Here is a 19,129-nt window from a genome sequence, read left to right as displayed (position 1 = left end):
GGAAGTCGCGTGGCCAGGAAACGTTGCCGGAAGTGGAACGGTTGGGGGAACTGATGACGTAGCACATCACGCAGCGCCCAGGAGCTCGAGGAAGGTGTACAGGACGGCTCTAAGCATATGACTTTATTTACCTTAAAACATGACACTAAACAGAAACCACTCGCAAAACGGAGGAGTACTGATTAATAGCGGCGAAAGGTGAGTTTTTCTTCTAATTCCATTTTCTGTAACTTTTTTTGTGTAGCGTAGTAGTGGCTAAGCTAGTCAATCATCATGTCAAAACAAGATAAAATGTAGCCAGTCACAGTTCAGCTGCTAATGGATTTCAGCATGAACCGTAGCCTTTCATGGGTCAAGCAGTTAAAGAGAAGCTGAAAACTCCGCTTTAGTTCTGAGTTCAAATATTTAGCTTTGACTGAGGTGAAAATTATTATGATGGCATGATGATGAATGTTATTAAGTTACGATTCTTAACAAATCAAATGTTTTGTTGAATTATTCTCTTTTAGATTTCTTAACTGGAAAGTCGTTTTTCTGCATGTATATTATTATGGTACTAAAAGTATCTATGTCTTCTACTCACGACTTAGTGACTTGTTTTTGTCAACTGTGACTACATTGGTCTGACGAATTCTAAGAGGTTTTTTACGAAAGGGCGTTCCGTAAACGGTGTTACCTATTTTCCAGGGAGTTTTTGTAGCGTTTTGATTGGTTGACAGGAATGTCAGTCTTTGCGGAACTCGCAGTACTGTGCAGTAATTGGACTACAAAGAAATCACGTGGCCACGTTCGCTTCCACAGTTCCGGGTTTCCGTTATGGGCGGTCATGGCCCAATGTCTCCCATAAGCCCATTATAAATATGAATAGAAATCAGTTCGAAGTTTAAGTAGTTTGTTTCATTGTTATTAAGTTTGTTTTTTCTCTGCTTGTTGATTCAGAATTAAGTATAACCCAAAAGCTTATTGCATCCACAAAAAGTGACTTGGCCGATGTGATTGGTGAGAATATCTAATAATATCATCAAAAATTTTGACCAATACGTTTTTCGAGAATTCTGAGAAAATACATTTGCTTGCAACACGCACACACTCAAACCGCTTGCCCCAAGCGGGGTCGTGGCGAGCCGGAGCCTAACTCGGCAACACAGGCTACAAGGCTTAGGGGGGAGGGGACACACCCAAGACGGGATGCCAGTCTGTGGCAAGGCACCCTGAGTGGGACTTGAACCCCAGACCCACCAGAGAGTAGACACAGGCCAAACTTGCTACGCTACTGTGCCCCTCTTTTGCTGCAGCACTTAGTTAGTAAACAAATACCCTAAAATTCATTTCTAAATGTTATCAGCTATCCAGAAATTAAACTAGGAAAATTTTCACACTTTTCCAAAGTTACGTTCAGCATTACATTACAATAAATTGCAAATGAGTTCACAAAATTAATACTCAAGATGTTTTTTGTATATTCTGATTGATGAACATTAAACTGTTAGCATGTTCATCAGTAACTTAACAAAGTGAGAACAACTGACAAAGTTAAAACATTAAATGTGTAAAAAATCAAAATTAACAAAAAGAAGGTACAAAATGTAACAGTATTTTTTTTTAAATGTATTCCTGTAAAATTAAAAAATATCTTTGTCAATATGTATTCCGGAAAGTTTGATTTCTTCTGAAAGATTACTTACGAACAGGTAAGAGAGTCAAAGTAACTTTCCACCACCCACTTCTATTCATCTGTGGGGTAAGTGTATTATAGCAGGACATGGACACAAATTACGCGGCTAAATATCTGATAGTTAGGTGTGAAAACACAAGGAAAACTTGGTCATGGAACTACATAAATACAGAACCCTCTGATGAGGTGAATTCAGTGTGCTTGTGCGAGGACAGAACATATGCCCACTAGCATTATGCATAAGGAGAGCGTATGTTTTACCAAAGAGCAATTATAAAATTATAATTGTTTGCCCCACATGAAACTTTCTTTGTTAAATTCAACTTTGTCTCCAAAGTAACGGTAGGCTTTTTTTCCCTGATGCTGTATACCAGGAAATACCAACAGTCATACCAAAGATGAGGGATAAATACTGGAAGTGAATTTAATTAAGACAGTCCCACATTTCTATTCTACAGGCAGGTCCTGAGTTACGAACGTCTGACTTATGTACAACCCGTAGTTATGAACCCTGCCCCCCAAAAGCCTACTATAAGCCTACTATATTAAAAATTTTAGTTACTTACAACGGTTTGTAACAACAAACAGGCGCTACTTTGCAACGCGCATCAAAATATTGCGCATCTACAGCAGTTTGTTGGATCATGGGCATATGAGCCTGAGGTAGGACAAAGACTTCCCTCTTTTCAGTAGGACCACGTTTCTGTTAACTGTGTCTCTTGTGTTACTGTATTTTCCTTTAACTTTTTTTGTTTTTAACCCTCTTAACCATGGCACTAAAGCATAAACGTGATGCAAGTGATGGTGATGCAGCCAAGAAAAAAATCACGATTGCAACTAAAATGGAAATAATAAAGCGAAAGGTGAAATGCCAATGAGCATTGGAAAAGTGGCCATTAAAGTTTCTTTAATGTTTTATATACACACACACACACACACACGCTCTCTTTCTTTCTCTCGCGCTCTCTTTCTATTATAAATACTGTAGTTGTCAGCACTACACCCGCACCTCAACCAGCAGCTTCAGTCAGAGCACTTGGCTATAAAGACACTTCTTCCCAGTTGCGGAATATCGCTTCAAACAACCTCCCCCTCTCTGCTCTTCCAAGTTCTGACCCTCATCATTCCCCAGTCCCATTCCACATCTCTTTGATAACGACTGCCCGCCTTGTCCATCAACCCTTATTTCGAATCCTCTCCTCTGTTCAATTCGCCGATTGACCGACCAGCCATTCGCCTGTCTCTGACCACAAGATTACGTCTAGTCCATTGAGTCTCAATAAACGATCCTGCACTTCAGTCCAGCCTCATGTGTCCTCTGTTCATCATGACAGTAGTAACATTTATTATTTTTTCTATGTCTCTCTTATACTGTAGTTACATTTATTATTATTGTTATTATTATTATCATTATTATCGTTTCATCATTACACACACACACACACACACACACACACACACACACACACACACACATACAAAAACCGGCTGAAACAGCTTGTCCCAAGCAGGGTCACAGCGAACCGCAGCTTAACCCAGCAACACAGGACGCAGGGCTGAAGGGAGGGGGACACACCCAGGACGGGACGCCAGTCCATCGCAAGGCACCCCACGCAGGACACAAACCCGCTGTGCCAGTGTGCCTCCCCCTTATTACATCATTACACTGTATTATTTTTATTACTGTATCGCTGTATTAAATGTTTTAGTGTATCCGGAAGTGTTTCTTTCATGTTTTGTATGCGTAGAAAGGTATACGATATACTATATACTAAGACAAACATTTGACTGACTGACATTAGACACAAACCGTACCTAAGTGTTCTGACTTACATACAAATCCAACTTAAAAACGGACTTACGAATGGAACTCGTTCATAAGCCAGGGACTACCCGTATTTGGGTGTGCTTGACTGCCATCTGTGAGCTCAGTGGGCAGATGTGACCACATCACTCTGCTAAAAATAACTACTTCAGGATGCAGAAAATGGAAAAGTTTTTATCTTTGAAAATGAACTGTTGTAAACATTACTATGTGCTGCCACTATACGGTGCCTCTATCAACTTAGTGTCTGCAAGCTTTGCAGAGTGGGAGACATTGGTAGTGAACTTACTTCTCATTATAAATATTTGTGAGCCATAGTACCAATCTAAACCATACACTGTATGGGTACACTGTGCCTCGCATCCTTTGCTTGCAAGAAAGGCTGCAGATTACTGCATCCCTGCTCTGGACAAGTGGTTTTCTGCATTTACATTTATTTATTTAACAGGTGCTTTTCTCCAAAAGCGACTTCCAGTTAACTCTGTGTGGTGTTATCAGCCCACACATCTTATTCACCAAGGTGACTTGCACTGCTAGATACACTACTTACAATGGGTCACTTGTCCATACATCAGTGGAACACACTCTCTCTGTGTCACTCACACACTACAGGTGAACCTGAACAGCATGTCTTTGGGCTGTGGGAGGAAACCAGAGCACCCAAAGGAAACCCACATAGACGGGGGGAGAACATGCGAACTCCATACAGACTGAGCAGGGATCAAACCCATGTCCTCTTGAGCCATGCAGGCGCTGTGAGAGAGCAGCGCTGCTCACTGTGCCACCGTTATTGATAATGAATGAATTAATAAAAATTTAACATTTAAAGACTAGCTAAATAATGTTGTTACAGATATTATAAATATGTATTCATTCATTTTAGGTGACACAGTGTTTGTCCAGGTCCATGAATGGATTGTTTTATTTCCGTAAGAAAAAATGTTAATTTTAGCAGCACAGAACAGGGATTTACCTAATTGGGGATTTCAGAGAAAAAAATTAAGCACATTATATAAGAGATGGGTTTGCATTTAAGGAGCTACAGATAACTCTTTTCCTTAATCCAATTCAGTCTGAATTACTCAAAACATATGAGATAAAAAGTAGGTGAAATTCATATTGTCATCGAATGATTAAAAGAAACCAAAACTTAATCCAAGAATGAAATTTAGACTAGTTCTGTGACTTTTTTTTTTTTTTTACACTTCGCTTTTCACGGGGGGAGGTTGTCTCAGAAAGGCTAACTTTGTTTCATAATGGTACCTTGCCTTCCTGTTGTGCTGGAAAATGGCAAATTTTTACACAGATGTATTCCAATTTCATGTGTCCTCAGTTATATGTTTATTATTGTATTAATTGAACCAGCTGATGTATAAACTTAATCAAATGAAAAAAAATACTGGGTTGTCTTGGAGCCTTAGCATTTGTGATGTGGGAAGCATGTCCTATAGTCTAAGCACTGGATGCTATTGCTGCTCTTCACTCCCTTGCTGGATTAGTAGAAGGATTGAGTGCCTTTTGATAGCAGCAAAATCTTTAAGATGCCAAGAAATCTAGCTGAGGAGAAAGTGTTAAAGAAATGTTAACGTTTATTTGATGTCTCCTGTTCTGTATGTCTCAGCGTGCTGAACGAGTGCAAAAATGTGGAGCTGTCCTTCAGCGATGTAACTAACAGAACAGAACTGCTGAGGGGCACCAAGAAAGGCACTGTTTACCTGACTCCATACAGGGTAAATCCACTCTCTCCCCACTGCTGTTGTGACTGTGATGTTCTCTGGTGGTCAGCCTGGGTGGTCTCTGAGTGAAGCCTGTCACAACCTCTCTCTCCTGTCTGGGCAGATGGTGTTTGTGTCCAGCAATACTAAAGACATCCTGGGCTCAATGATGTTCCCGTATTACCTGATGAAGGGCTGCAGCATTGAACAACCTGTCTTCAGTGCTAACTACATCAAAGGCACAATATCTGCTGAACCTGGGGGTAGGATTTTACCTTTTGTATCTAGTGGACCTGATGTTTTGACCACATTACTGTTATTAGGAATAATGTATTATTGAAATTCAGTATATTTTATCTGATTGTAGTATAATTTTACCTGGACTGCTATCTAACATTATTTTCTATATAATTATTATTTGCCTAACCAAGATCATGTTTAACATTGGATATTGTACAGTGTAATTGAAAGTATAAACTGAGTATCATTTGTATGCTGCAGCACAGATAAAATGACATTGGGTACTAGAACTAGTGAAGAGTAATATAGAATTAGTGAGTGCTCTTTATCATCACAACATGAATCTATGGCATTAATTTACCTTGTTGTTTTCTCCTCATAGGAGGATGGGAGGGCCAGGCTACTTTTAAGCTGGCATTCCCCACTGGAGGTGCCATAGAGCTGGGACAGAACCTGTTCAAGCTGGCCTCAAATGGTAGGAGCTAAAAATGTATTGTCCATGCCCTTGTGTGTTACAGAAGCATGGCGAGTCACTTCATACCATGTTGATTTGTCACTCTTTGTCTTGTTTGCAAATATGAAAACCACACATACTGTGAATTTATCTATCTTTGTTATAGTAGTTTTTCTTTTTTGTATATATGTATGTCTGTACTTGAGCATTTTATTGTCTGTTTATCAACCAGTTGCCAGTGTGCTGTTGTGTTCAGAATAACGTGTAAAGTTCTGTCTATTTTAATCCTTTGTTTTCTGTAGCATCACGTGGCCAGCCAGTACAAAGTGGGGGTCCATCATTTGGGTATCCCTCCCCTGGAGTCATGAATGGTTTTGGCCTGTCGCCAACCCCTCACAATTACCCCTATGGGCAACCACCACAGAATAACAGTTTCTATCAAGTGCCACCTCAGCCGCCGGGTAACATGGGTTATCTCTACCCTACAGCACCTCCAGCACCCGGTGGGTGACATCAGTAACCTAATGCATGTTATGCTGTCACTGAAATATTTGTCATTTGTAGAGGTGTTCTTTTAGTATACTGAGAAATCAATAAAATCGCAAAGTGTAACATTGAACGCTAAGATGGCATATAATTTGTTTTTTTCAATAATTTATACAGTATACTAATAACAAATTCAGTAATACAGAGACATATTCAGATAATGTTTAGATCACATTACATTTATTTATTTAGCAGACGCTTTTCTCTAAAGCAACTTCCAATGAACTCTGTGTAGTGTTACTAGCCCACACACCTTATTCACCAAGGTGACTTACACTGCTAGATACACTACTTACAGTGGGTCACTCATCCGTACATTAGTGGAACACACTCTCCCTGTCACTCACACACTATGGGTGAACCTGAACAGCATGTCTTTGCACTGTGGGAGGAAACCCACATAGACAGGGAGAACATGCAAACTCCACGCAGACTGAGCGGGCATCAAACCCATATCCTCTCGCACCACCCAGGCGATTATTTATAATGCTGTTTTTATGGTTACAGGTGTATATCCATCTGCCCCAACTGCCCCTGCCTACATGCCCCCGCCACCACCATACCCTGGACCTCCGCAGGGCTGGGCTGCCCCCACACCGGGTAAAATACCAGTATCCCTCATATGCATGGATAACTTCTGGATTAGACCGGCATAGAGGAGTGCATTAATTGAGAGGAAATGTGGTTCTTCTAAACTGTTTGCTCCTGTTGATATTCATATGTCTCATTTTGGTAGGTCAAATGTTATGTAAATTAGTTTAAAACAGTTTTTTTGTTCATATAAGCATCTCTAATTTTAGAATAAAATAAAGTGTATTAAAAGTAAACATGATTTGACAATTAAAAATGATCAAGCACAACCTGTCACCCAGAGAATACAATCTTTACAGTTAAGCATGGTGGTGACAGCATGAAGGACTGGAGATTCATCAAAGGCAAAATGGACTGTGTCCAGTAAAGGCAAATCCTACTAGACATGGTTTCAGTGAACAAGAGCAAATTTCAATGGAGGAACAGTCCAAACTTGTGAAATCGAGATGAGCATACATACACACAAAGATGAAGTGGTTGCTGCTAGAGGCCTGTTTACAGAAGTATTGAGTTGGGGCAGTGCTATTTTTGTAGATGAGCCGTTGTCGTCTCAGTTTTGGAAGAAGGTTGTTTCACAAAACATTTTTAACATCATGTTTTCCTGAAGGGGAAAAATATTTTCAAGGATTCAGATTTTAAGATGTAACTGAACAATAGAAGAAAGGGGTGATTACTTTTTGAAGTGTGTATGAATGATTTTCTTAAAAAAAAAAAAAAAAAATCAAATTTTGATTTTTTTTTTTTTTTTTTAAAAGTTCTAATCATACCAGTTGCAAACTATATAAATTGCAGATTTTTAAGGTGATCTTTTTTTAGTTTATTTTTATCTCGTTTCTGTAGAATGTTTATGTTGGATTATCTTTATCTGGCAGTATGAACTCACTGTGAGAGTCACTCTGGAGAATAGTGCTGGATAACACTTCGATCATTGACCTGTATCACAGATTATTGCCAGTATAATTTTATTTTCCTCTATACTTCCATGCTTTGCAGTAAACGTGCATGTGTTTATTCTGTCTTGTACCAAGGACCCGCAGATGCAGCTGGTAGCGCCTATTACAATCCTAATAACCCGCACAATGTCTACATGCCCATGGTGAGCATCTCCTTTCTATTTTTCTTCAGTATTGATGTTAATTTATTCCTTAATCACAAGAATAAGGACATGCTGTGGAACACCTTTTGTAGGAACATGCATGAATGTTTCTACTGTATCTTTATGCATTTTTTTGCTATTTAACAGACTTGCAAATTGCTTTAAGTCTGTCTGATAGATGCATAAATACTTTTCCCCTCAAGGAACAGCCACCTCCATATGCCCCGTGTGCACCTTATCCTGACAAAAAGAACAATTAAGGCACCAGGACAATCAGGAAATGACGGCAAAAGTTTCTTCATAGATACCAACATAGGAGACTAATAACACTAATAATACTCCAAAACCATGTAACCTTTCAACAGTATTTTTCCCACTCCTTTTCTCTCACTTGATCTTTAAAGTTATGCTGAGTTATACTTTGTTATTAAACGTAAGTATAAAAGTTATGTAATCCATATAGTTTTGAAAGTTAGACATTGTAATGATAAAAAATATGACTTTACTGGTTTGCTGTTGAATTAATGCTCAATATGTTTTGGTTTTAATACTAATTTTTACTGAGCCTGTTTTGTTTTCCTGTTGTGAATTTTTCAGCATATGCTGTTTTCGCACAGTGTTTTCACATAGTATTTTAGAGAAGGTAGGTAAGGAAGCCAAAGCAATTTTTCATAGCAAAGCTACAATTTATGGAATGGTATGTGCATTATTGCTGGCAGTATGGAAGTGTGCAGTTTAACAGGAAACGGAAAACGTTAAAGCCAAATCAGATACTTTTGTGATTTTTGGTTTTTGCAGAGCTTCTCCATGGTCTGGCAGTATGGTTAAAAGAAAACAGCTTTGATAAACTAATTTTTTTGATACTTTTCTTACACTGTTTTCTAACAATTCTCTAATGCTTTTAGCTCAAAATTTGAACCCAAAATTAGAATAGGTCACAGAAACAAAAGCAGGTTTTAAGGTCATATATGGCTTTTGTCTCTGGACTCCTATAGGTCACACATGTATTAATGTGGGTGAATGCTGCACACTTATTGCTAACATTTAACTTTTAATGCACTCCTGATTTTGGTAATTTATTTCCAGTTTTACCACTTTTATGGAACTGTTTTTGCACATCTTTGGGGTTGGTTTGACAAGTTAAAGTTATGTAAATAGGTAAATGTTAATGCCCAAGTGTTTTTCAGTGGATTTCACTGTCTGTTGACATTATGTAAATAAATATTTTCTTTGTCAGAACATTGTTCTGTTATGCAGCAGATGTGTGTTTCTCCCTTGTTTGTGCATTTCAGAATTTTCATTTACATAAAGCTATTTTTCTTTGGGTTTCCAAGTGGCACAGCTCACTGCACGGTGAATCCTACAGCAGCCTGAAGTTCTCATTTCTGAAGAACACATTTTCATAGCACGTGATCTCCTGATTTCAGATATAGTGAATTAGCTTGTGATCTAAACCATGATTCAACACATCTTTACGCTTACACATTGATTCCTGGGACAAAATTGTTGTGCCACATTACCTAAAAATAGGTACAGGTAGTGGCTGTTGGAAGTGTTATTTCCTGATAGTTTTTTTTTTAAATTATAATTTATTCCTTTAGCTGTTGCCTTTGTCTAAGCCTACTTACAATGTTAAGTTTGTATACGGAGCTCTTTTGGTTATTTGTCATTTATACATAAGGTAATTTTTTGTGCAAGTGAGCTACAGCAGGAGCAGGAATTCGAACCCATGTTCTTTGCTTGCAAGGTGATTGCTCTAAACGCTACACTTTGAGGTACTGCTACTAGATGAGCTTACAGCTTTTGGCAGGATGCTGGTTCCCAACAATGAGAAATATGGTGCTCCTCCCACAGCTTTAAGCATTCCTGAATGATGGAAACTGGGCAGTGTTGCTGTGCATATATTCAAGGAAAACTGCTTGCTTAACCCATTGCAAATTCTAAATGAAATAAAGGACATCTTGCCAATGCAATTTATTTTTATTTTATTAAACTTGATTTAATTGTATGAAACCCCAGATCTACAGTCTTACAAAGCTTTATTCTCTAAAGCTCTGTATAATGTTGAACTTTGTTATGTCAAATACCAATAGCATAGACAAGGTAACGGCGCTTTAAGAGATAAATGTTACTACTGTCATGATGAACAGAGGACACGGAGGAGGCTGGATACAAGTGCAGGTTCATTTATTCAGATCAAAGGATAAGATGTAATCTCATAGTTGGACATGAATGGTCGGTCGGTTGAACTGAACAGAGGTGAGGATCTGAAATGGTGGTCGGGGGACAAGGCGGGCGGTTATCAAAGAAACGTGGAACGGGACAGGACTTGGAAGAGCAGAGAGGGGAAGGTTGTGTTGAATAAGATTCCACAACTAGGGGGAGTGTCTTTTGTAGCCAAGTGTTCTCAGAGAGAGCAAGAGAGAGGGACAGCCTGTGTGCGCATGTGGAAAACAAAGAAACTGTTTGCTTTTTCCATTGTTTGTTGGTGTTTCACCTTTCACTTTACTATAAACTCTTTAGTTTCAGCGTGATTGCTTCCTTTTACTTGGATGCATCACATTTACACTTTGGCGCCATGGTTAGGAGGGTAAAACAAAAAAAAAAAAAAAGGAAAAAACCAAATACAGTAACACACGAGACACTTAATGGGAAAAGAAGTCTGTCCTACCTCAGGCTCACGTGCCCTGCCCACAAGCCAAGAAACCGCTGTAGACACACAATGTTTTGATGTGCTTCGCCCAGTAGCGCCAAATTATTAGTATGAACCATTATATGTACAGTAACAGTTTTAATAGGCTTAAGTTTTCATTTGATTGTTACTTAAGGGTGGGGGGGGATTAACTTCCAGTCAGTGGTTCGTGGTTGTACGAAAGTCAGATGTTTAACTCGGGGACTGCCTGTACCTAAAAAGAGATTTCAGTTGGTGTTAACCTCAACCACCACTCTACATCCTGTTTCAGTTCTCCTCCTTTATGAACCACACTTCATTGCGTCGACCGTAGGGTTTCATTGGGGGGTCATAACCACAGCAAAAATAACTTGCTCGCTGGTAGGCGGTGCTGTCACCCAGAATGCGGGTGAGGCAAGCAGCCTCGTTGCGATACTCATTTTCATGAGCAAATCCTCCGAACCTCCTAACAGAAACAACAACAACAACAACATACAAGCCTGGTCAATGAAGCAATGAGTGTTTCGGCATGCACAATAATGCAACGTGGGAACTAGAAAGACAAGTCATAAATGGCAGAGCGAGAGCAAAACACACTGGTACTCACAGTGCATATACAGTCATGGCTGGTCTCTCTTCAAACTGGATTGTGCTGTCAGTTGGAGTGGGAGGGTTTCCCTGGTAACGCTCAGGGATACGGAGCCCAGTAACAATGCGATCTGACAGAGAGCCATCATCCTTAGGAAAGACTGTTATACAAATGGGTGCTGTCATGCCCATGCCTTCCCCTGAGAAAAAGGAGAGCAAAACACTTAGTTATCTTGGACCTAAGTCAAATGAAATGTCATAGTCAAGAATACAAAGGCTGCGATACAACAAATTTTGTAATGTATGCATATATAATCCATGTGTAATGGGGCAGTGGATAGCATAGTGGTTAGAGCTGCTATCTATGGACCTAAAAGTTCAAATCCCACCTCCAGCTGTAGCACCCTTGAGCGAGGTACTCACCCTAAATTCCTCCAGTAAAATTACTCAGCTATATAAATTGGTAAATAACTGTAGGTAGCTTAACATTGTCACTTTGTAGAAAAGTGTCTGCTAAATCAATGAATGTAAATAATCCATCCATCCAATTTCAATAACCACTTGTCCTGAGCAGTGTCAGGGTGAACCAGAGCCTATCCTGGAAGCATTAAGCTGATGGGGGCTACACCCTGGACGGGATGCCAGTCCTTCGCAGGGTAACCACATGCATAGTGCTGGGAATTTGCAGAGAGGAGACCAGGAGACTTGGAAGTATCTTCAGCAGGATTCTTTATTGCAGATGAGAGCATCAGTCTACAACATCAGAACGTGCTATTTCGCGCTGTAGTCATCAAGTCTAACTAAGGAAGACATACATTGTGGTTTTATAGGCATTCAATGGGCAGTCCTTAAAGGTGTGACCTTACACAAAGCTTTAGAGGTGATACCTTCAAACAAAGGATCAAAGGTAAGGAAGCCTTCACAGGAACCAACCTCCGACTGCTAGCTACCCCGAACTTCCTCATCACCAAATGGTTTGACCATCATCTAGTAACGAGAACTGGGATCATTTTCACATGGTTTCATTTAGATGCAAATAATCACAAGTACTCACTATGATCACATTAAGAAGCAGACCCATTCAACTATAAGTTTGATCTAATCATCCAACAGATGTCTAGAATGCCCACAAGCAATGTGTATTACCCTGATGTTTTCATATGATAATACAGGATAGACAGATGGTCAACTGATTTTAAAATGACTGAATTGTGGGTTCCTACAATAGTCACTCATCCAATACAGGCAACCTGAACTACAGGTCTTTGGACTGTGGGAGGAAACCACACAGGCACAGAGAGAGCATGCAAACTCTACACAGACTAAGCAGGGATCAAACTCCCATTCTATTGCACCACCCATGCACTGCGAGTCAGTTGCACTATTTGCTGTGCCACCCTTGTCATACATAAATATCCGTTACACATCATATGTGCAACAGATATTTATGTATGACATGTAGCTGACACTTTTTCTCCAACACAACGTATAAGTACAATTCTTTACCCATTAATATAGCAGGGTAATTTTACTGGTGCAATGTAGGGTAAGTACTTTGCTCAAGGGTACTACAGCTGAAGTGGCAATTGAACCTGCATCCAAAGGAAGTAGCTCTAACCACTATGCTACCAGCTGTCCCTGGTTAAACAATATCTTCCAATTTGCAACATAAAAATTCAAATTAAAAGAAAGAGAAAATTAATATTTAACACCACACATATTTAATATTTTGTTTTCCCTGCTTGATTTGTCAAGTTGGTGAAAAACAAAATGTAAATTAAAAAGTTGAAAAGCAATACCCAGTTCCAGTTTTAATTTCCTGGGTTTAACTACATTTTCCTGCAATAGCAAAAGCAATGTCATGCAATGGCAAAGTCATTTTATAATTTTCACTTTTTGACTCAACATTTCTACTGTCACTCTTTCTTTGCAGGCAAAGACATTTCTGAATAGTCATCGTGATTACAGGAGCTACATTCCAAAACCAGCAAGGCATAGCTGACCTGTGAACCAGCTAGAATATTTAACATTCTTTTGTAAGTTTGACAGATAAACTACATCTAAACTAGCACAATTTTATTACCATACAACTGATCGCTTTGGTGGATGCTTGTTTACTAAAAGAAAATATTTTACTAATTTTTTACCATAGTTGTATTGTTACAAATTATTTCTTTATCTTTGTGAACTAAACAACTTTGGGTTATGTAGTTGTGTGAAAACACTTATTTTCGAGGTGGTAATCTGGTCCTGAACTGCACGCTTCACTCAGGCTTTTTTAATTATGTGTTAAATAAAGGGCTCATTAAAAAAAATAAAAATAAAACCACACACAAAATCTAAAGAAACAGTGGGGTAAATTCACAGAAGTGTTTCTTTTCTTGATGTAAGGTAACATGTAGGAGGAGGACCACTCACCTTTGTCATTGCTTCCTCCTACATACATAAGAAGTTTCTTCACACACTCGCCTGTAGCCTGGTCGAAGGTCTTCCCCTCGCAAGTCAAAGTGGCATAGCGGGCACTTTGATACTGCCTCACCTCATAGCTTCCCTCTTCCTGGGCACAGAGATCAGGTCACCAAGTGCACCAAATTCAGCTCTCAAAATCTAAAGTCTTACCGTCTCAATTACCATCAATTTATTTTATATCCACCGCAACATGAACAACATCACAGTAAACAAAATGAAAGTGCAGTGAAAACTGAGTTTAAAACACAAATCATGAATAACGTAAACAAAATTAGAACCTGCAGGACAAGTGCAAAATCTGCAATAAAATCAACTCAGCCCTTGACATTTCCTTCAAATAAATAAAATATAGATTAAAACTCAAGGGCATTTGTAAAATAGAGCACTCAAGTATATTAAAATGATTATATTAAGAATACAGTTTGGGATTAGAAGTGGAAAAATTACATTTTTAGTTTTTGTAAAATACATTTATGAAAATTAAAAAAATTGCATAGTCAACAATTTTTTCTTTCAAATGAAAGAAATGTCACTGAGTGACAAATCCCTAAGACAAACACATCAGCAGGAGGCACCTCAATCAGAATGTCTCCTTTTTAAAGAGCAGAAGATAATATGAAATTTCAGGTAATAAAATGACATGAAATCAGTTCTCCCTGAGAAGTGCATCACTTTGGAGAAAAGTGTCTACTAAATGAACAAATACAAATGATAACAATGACATTTACATTTAGCTGACACTTTTCTCCAAAGTGACTTACAACGTTAAGCTTCTTACAATGACTCACCCATTTATACCACAGGTTAACTTTTACTGGAGCACTTCAGGGTATGCGCCATGTTCCAAAGCACTACAGTAGTATGTGGGATTTGAACCTGTGACCTTCGGCTCTAAAAAAACAGAAGCTTAAACCACTACCTGCTACCACAAACCAACCAAGTACGTTGAGAGCTCATGAATTTCTTGATGATGAATGTAGAATCAGCACGACACATCTTTCGGTGACTCTTACAAACTGGATTTGAGTAGATAGAGGGCATATGGAAACATGGCAATGGCCACTGGGCACTATAACGAGTCCTCAGACTGTCACGCTGGTACTGACTTGTTATTGCCCGAGTGGTACTGCACAGCCTGTACTACTTTTCACTGTTTTACTTGTTAGCACTCACTATATTTATCCCTGCGTCTTCTGACACTGCTTGCTGTATGCATGCTGTTTCAGCCTCATCATTTTAGTTTGGGATCAGTGAAGCCTTTGTGTCTCTCTCTGAAAAATAACTATTCTAAATAACAAAATTGCTATTAGAAAGGCAGATACAGATGAGTCCTATTAAGCTGAATGTGTTTTGGTTTTAACAGTTTTAACTGAGCCCACCTTCCTATATTTACCACTGTAAAATGCCATTTCCTAAGGTAAATTACACAACTTAAAAGTTCGTAAAAGCGAAGTTGTCAGTTTACTCAGGGCTCCTACATCAGTCACACAAATGACAAAATTTGCAAGAAAAGCATTGGTAGCACTCAAAGTTCAGCAATAGGGATAGACAAATAAACACACACACACTTTCGGAACCGCTCATCCCATACAGGGTCGCGGGGAACCGGAGCCAACCCGGCAACACAGGGCGCAAGGCTGGAGGGGAAGGGGACACACCCAGGACGGGACGCCAGTCCGTCGCAAGGCACCCCAAGCGGGACTCGAACCCCAGACCCACTGAAGAGCAGGATCCGGTCCAACCCACGATGCCCCCGCGCCCCCCGGATAGACAAATATTTAATGACAATACTAAAAGCTCTTGGGCAAAAACACATTCTGAAGTTCTGAGAGCAAAACGTTGAACCACGAGCCGTGGAAAAATATAACATGGGCGCAGGAGTTGAGTTGATGCCGTTTTCAGGCAGGTTAATGTTTGGCAAAGGCAAAACAAGCCCACAGCTTCTTCTGACAGCTGCAGAAGGTGGTGGTGGATCTGAAGTCCTCTTGGTCTTTTCATTCTCCAATCTACTTTAAGATCATGATTCACGTGTAACTCAGGTGACTTGACAGAACAACTTGGAGGAGGTGCCAGCGACGTTTCTTTGAAAAACTCACTCGAATAATATCATTGGAGACAACAGGGGCCTGACTGGAACCCACGAGTAAAGTTCTTGCATCAACCCAAGCAAAGGCCACTGACTTTTTTTTTTTTTTAAGCTAAAGCTTTCTCGAATTACCATACCAAACACAAAGAAGCATTTCTGTGACAAGATGTTCCTTCTCCTTTCTATGATATACCTGTGGAACATTTCTTTTTGTATAGTTATTTTTGTTCAATCACTGCATTTTTTTTAATACATTTAGCTTTCCGTTACCAAAAGCCTGTCAGCATTAATCTTGTTTGTATTACCCAACTGTAATTGCTTTTAATTCATGCAATTTTTTATGCATTTTCGGTCACTGTCTTAAAATTTTTTTCTGCAACTCAGGGTATTATGATTTCTCAAGTTCTTTTGTTGTGCAATACTGTAAATTCAGAAAAAACTATTCTTCTAATACTGCTGATACACCATGTGGATGTATGAAGTTTTAAAAGCCAAGTCAACATTTTCCTGAATGTTTAGGATTTTCATTTCATACAACTTCCCTTCCCATAATCACCTCCCCCTGTCGCTCGTAACTGCTGAATCTGTCACATTTAAACTCACCTCTTTCGGACTCACTTCGATGATGATCTAGTAAGTTCATGTAACGTGTAAATGTTTATGTACCATAAGTTTGAGATCATAACTGTTAAATAATGGATAAACCTTCACACAACTACTCTTGTAATATAAATATATATTTATACAGTATATAGATACACAGGCTGAAGCCGCTTCTCCTAAGCGGGGTCACGGCAAGCCGGAGCCTAACCCAGCAACACAGGGCATAAGGCTGGAGGGGGGGGCAACACACCCAGGACGGGACGCCAGTCCGATGTAAGGCACCCCAAGCAGGACTCGAACCCCAGACCCACCAGAGAGCAGGCTGAGGCCAAGCCAGCTGCTCCACCGTGCACCTACATACACCTATATTATATATTTAAAATTACTAGGTGATCAGGAATTGTCGACATTAGGACAAAGTTTGTAGCTACTCATGTGAAGTACATTGATTAATATGGTGGAAAAACTAAATAACTGTACTTATGTATCATGCATCTGCATTTAAGTTTCTCTTTCTGCTAATGTAATATGACCACTTGACCGACCAGACTATCGGGCGTCGAATCGACTCCGCTGGTCACAGCACACTTTCCATTCCTCTCTGGATCGCGCCTTCCTCATCCACGTAGCTCCAAACGTTTTGTAATATATAAATGTAATATACAAATTGTATTTTCTCTGAGATGTACATTTGGAGAAAAGCATCTGCTAAATGAATAAATGTAAATTTATTTGCATGTACTGCTTATGTAATAAATATAATTGAAATCACAGTCATCAAAATTTCAAATATAGTGTATACATGTATGGTGAAGACAGGTGAGAGAGTTTAAGGACAGGGATGGTCACATGATTTAGTTCTATGGTCTTATGACAGTCACTTGACAGTGTTATGACTTGTCATGTAAAAAATTATGACATGATGATGTGCAACAAGCACAAGCAAAATGTGATTTTTTTTTTTTTTTTAAGGCAATGTGGTTTACTTAAAATCTTCATCTATGGGTGTACAGTGAATGTGGTATGTGCCGAACTGGTCAAACATGACTCATGAGCAGTTAAGGACTGGGACCTGTCGCAAAAGCAGCGGTTTAAACATAGAATGTGGACAAACTGCAGCCCTGAACGAGGCGTTTAACCCGAACTTCTTGTCATCACGGGTGCGTGTGTGTGCGGAAAGCTGGGCGAGCTGTGCAAACAAAACAAAAGGAAACGAAAGCACTTTTCATTTGGGGCACGGTCTCACACAGTTCCAAGTGATGCACAACCGATCGCGACCTCAAAAACCGTGACCACACACAACCTGATACAAAGAACAAACGTGTTGTGAAAGACAGTGTGTGTGTATGAGCGAGCACGCAGGAGGAATTCCGTACCTTCGACTCAGTGCTGAGCACCTCGTACTTGGCCTCCTCGTTCCCCCCAAACAGGGAGTTCTTGATCATGCCGAACATTTTTCCTCAGCCACACACACACACACACCGTGAGAGATACACCAAAGACCTTCGCTGCGCAGTACCCTCGCCTCTCCGCTCCGCCTCCGTTTACTCGCCGTATCTGTGTCCCTCGTTTCCAGCTCTGCTCTTATCGCCGTGCGCAGGAGCGCGCGCCCGTCCCCGCTCGTGTCCCTTTAACGCACGACAACCAACTGCAGCTCTCCCCGAAGAAAACGGAAGCTAAAAAATGCAAAATAAAAAGACACACGCAGAAACACACTGCAGCGCACAGCGCCGTGAGGTTAGATGCGCGAAGAAGGGTGCACAGATAGCTTTCGTAATGAACATTAAATTAGAACACCGACACACTGAGAACTACTACCTCGGATCCGAAGACCCAGTTTCTTTTACTTTTTTTTTTTTTTTTTTTTAAAAAAAAAAAAAAAAAAAAAATCTGCTTGCCAAACCAGCTTTCCCAATCTGCTTAATATCCCCAAGCTTTTCCTCCGCACACTCCCAAACAGAGCCACCCCTTCACGCTACCTGGAATTCCCCCCAGTGGTTGAACACTTAATTTACGATTTACCCAGAATCCAACTATTTGCAATAGCCCATTACCCGCCCAAGCTCTCGGTAACGCGGGTCGTTACGTTATAATTCAGTTCAAAGAGCTGACATTTGCAGTAAAGAAAGTGTAATGTAACACACTGCGATGTGATTTAGTGGAAAGTATTACATGCTGTACGGACATTTTATTACACATCCTTGCATGCAGCCATTGCGCGGAGCGCTTCAACAGCGTTAACTCGAAAACTTTACAATTAATATGGCTTTTCTATTATTTTACACACACTTATGAACAGCGAGTATAAACTTCCCTTCAATGCATCTCTTTTTTTTAAAAAAAACGCAGTTTTGAATCATACGATTTCTTAGTTATGCGTGCTTTCTTACACAGTAGCACATTTTGGAGGCAAAAACCTCGCCGCCAATGTGATCAATGGGTTTGATCGTCTGAGGCCCGAGACTTGAAAGGAAACATACGTGACGCAGTGCCGTGTTTGTGTCGCCAGGGGGAGACCGAGCACCGCAGATGAAATACCGCCGCGCGCATTCTGACCACGTGGTGGAGCT

The 19,129-nt window shown here is 39.9% G+C and overlaps 2 protein-coding genes across 2 annotated transcripts; one reads left to right on the top strand and one right to left on the bottom strand.

The window, feature by feature from the left end:
- Positions 1-32: 32 nt before the first annotated feature.
- LOC108940139 (WW domain-binding protein 2-like) lies at positions 33-9,341 on the top strand. The gene is made up of 8 exons (XM_018762085.1): positions 33-198; positions 5,122-5,230; positions 5,340-5,478; positions 5,838-5,930; positions 6,212-6,412; positions 6,963-7,055; positions 8,075-8,142; positions 8,346-9,341. Exons 1-8 carry the CDS (start codon positions 140-142, stop codon positions 8,400-8,402), a joined length of 819 nt encoding a protein of 272 aa, XP_018617601.1. The 5' UTR covers positions 33-139; the 3' UTR covers positions 8,403-9,341.
- An 888-nt stretch (positions 9,342-10,229) lies between these two features.
- On the bottom strand, positions 10,230-18,396 carry LOC108940141 (heme-binding protein 1-like). The gene is made up of 4 exons (XM_018762086.1): positions 17,936-18,396; positions 13,820-13,958; positions 11,421-11,601; positions 10,230-11,279 (listed from the first exon to the last, which is right to left on the bottom strand). Exons 1-4 carry the CDS (start codon positions 18,011-18,013, stop codon positions 11,102-11,104), a joined length of 576 nt encoding a protein of 191 aa, XP_018617602.1. The 5' UTR covers positions 18,014-18,396; the 3' UTR covers positions 10,230-11,101.
- Between the last annotated feature and the right edge of the window lie 733 nt (positions 18,397-19,129).

This window comes from Scleropages formosus, chromosome 20 (assembly GCF_900964775.1).
Source record: "Scleropages formosus chromosome 20, fSclFor1.1, whole genome shotgun sequence".
NCBI lineage: Eukaryota > Metazoa > Chordata > Actinopteri > Osteoglossiformes > Osteoglossidae > Scleropages > Scleropages formosus.
The sequence above is the reverse complement of the archived record's forward strand: the minus strand, read 5'-3'. Positions and strand labels throughout refer to the sequence as shown.

Excerpts from the sequence above, each read along its gene's own strand:
- LOC108940139 (XM_018762085.1), top strand. The coding sequence starts at position 140 with ATGACACTAAACAGAAACCACTCGCAAAACGGAGGAGTACTGATTAAT. Across the intron at positions 5,479-5,837 it reads AATATCTGCTGAACCTGGGG|GAGGATGGGAGGGCCAGGCT; the intron begins GTAGGATTTTAC and ends TTCTCCTCATAG. Across the intron at positions 7,056-8,074 it reads CTGGGCTGCCCCCACACCGG|GACCCGCAGATGCAGCTGGT; the intron begins GTAAAATACCAG and ends TCTTGTACCAAG.
- LOC108940141 (XM_018762086.1), bottom strand. The coding sequence starts at position 18,013 with ATGTTCGGCATGATCAAGAACTCCCTGTTTGGGGGGAACGAGGAGGCC. Across the intron at positions 11,602-13,819 it reads AGGAGGAAGCAATGACAAAG|GGGAAGGCATGGGCATGACA; the intron begins GTGAGTGGTCCT and ends CCTTTTTCTCAG. Across the intron at positions 11,280-11,420 it reads GCCATGACTGTATATGCACT|GAGGTTCGGAGGATTTGCTC; the intron begins GTGAGTACCAGT and ends TGTTTCTGTTAG.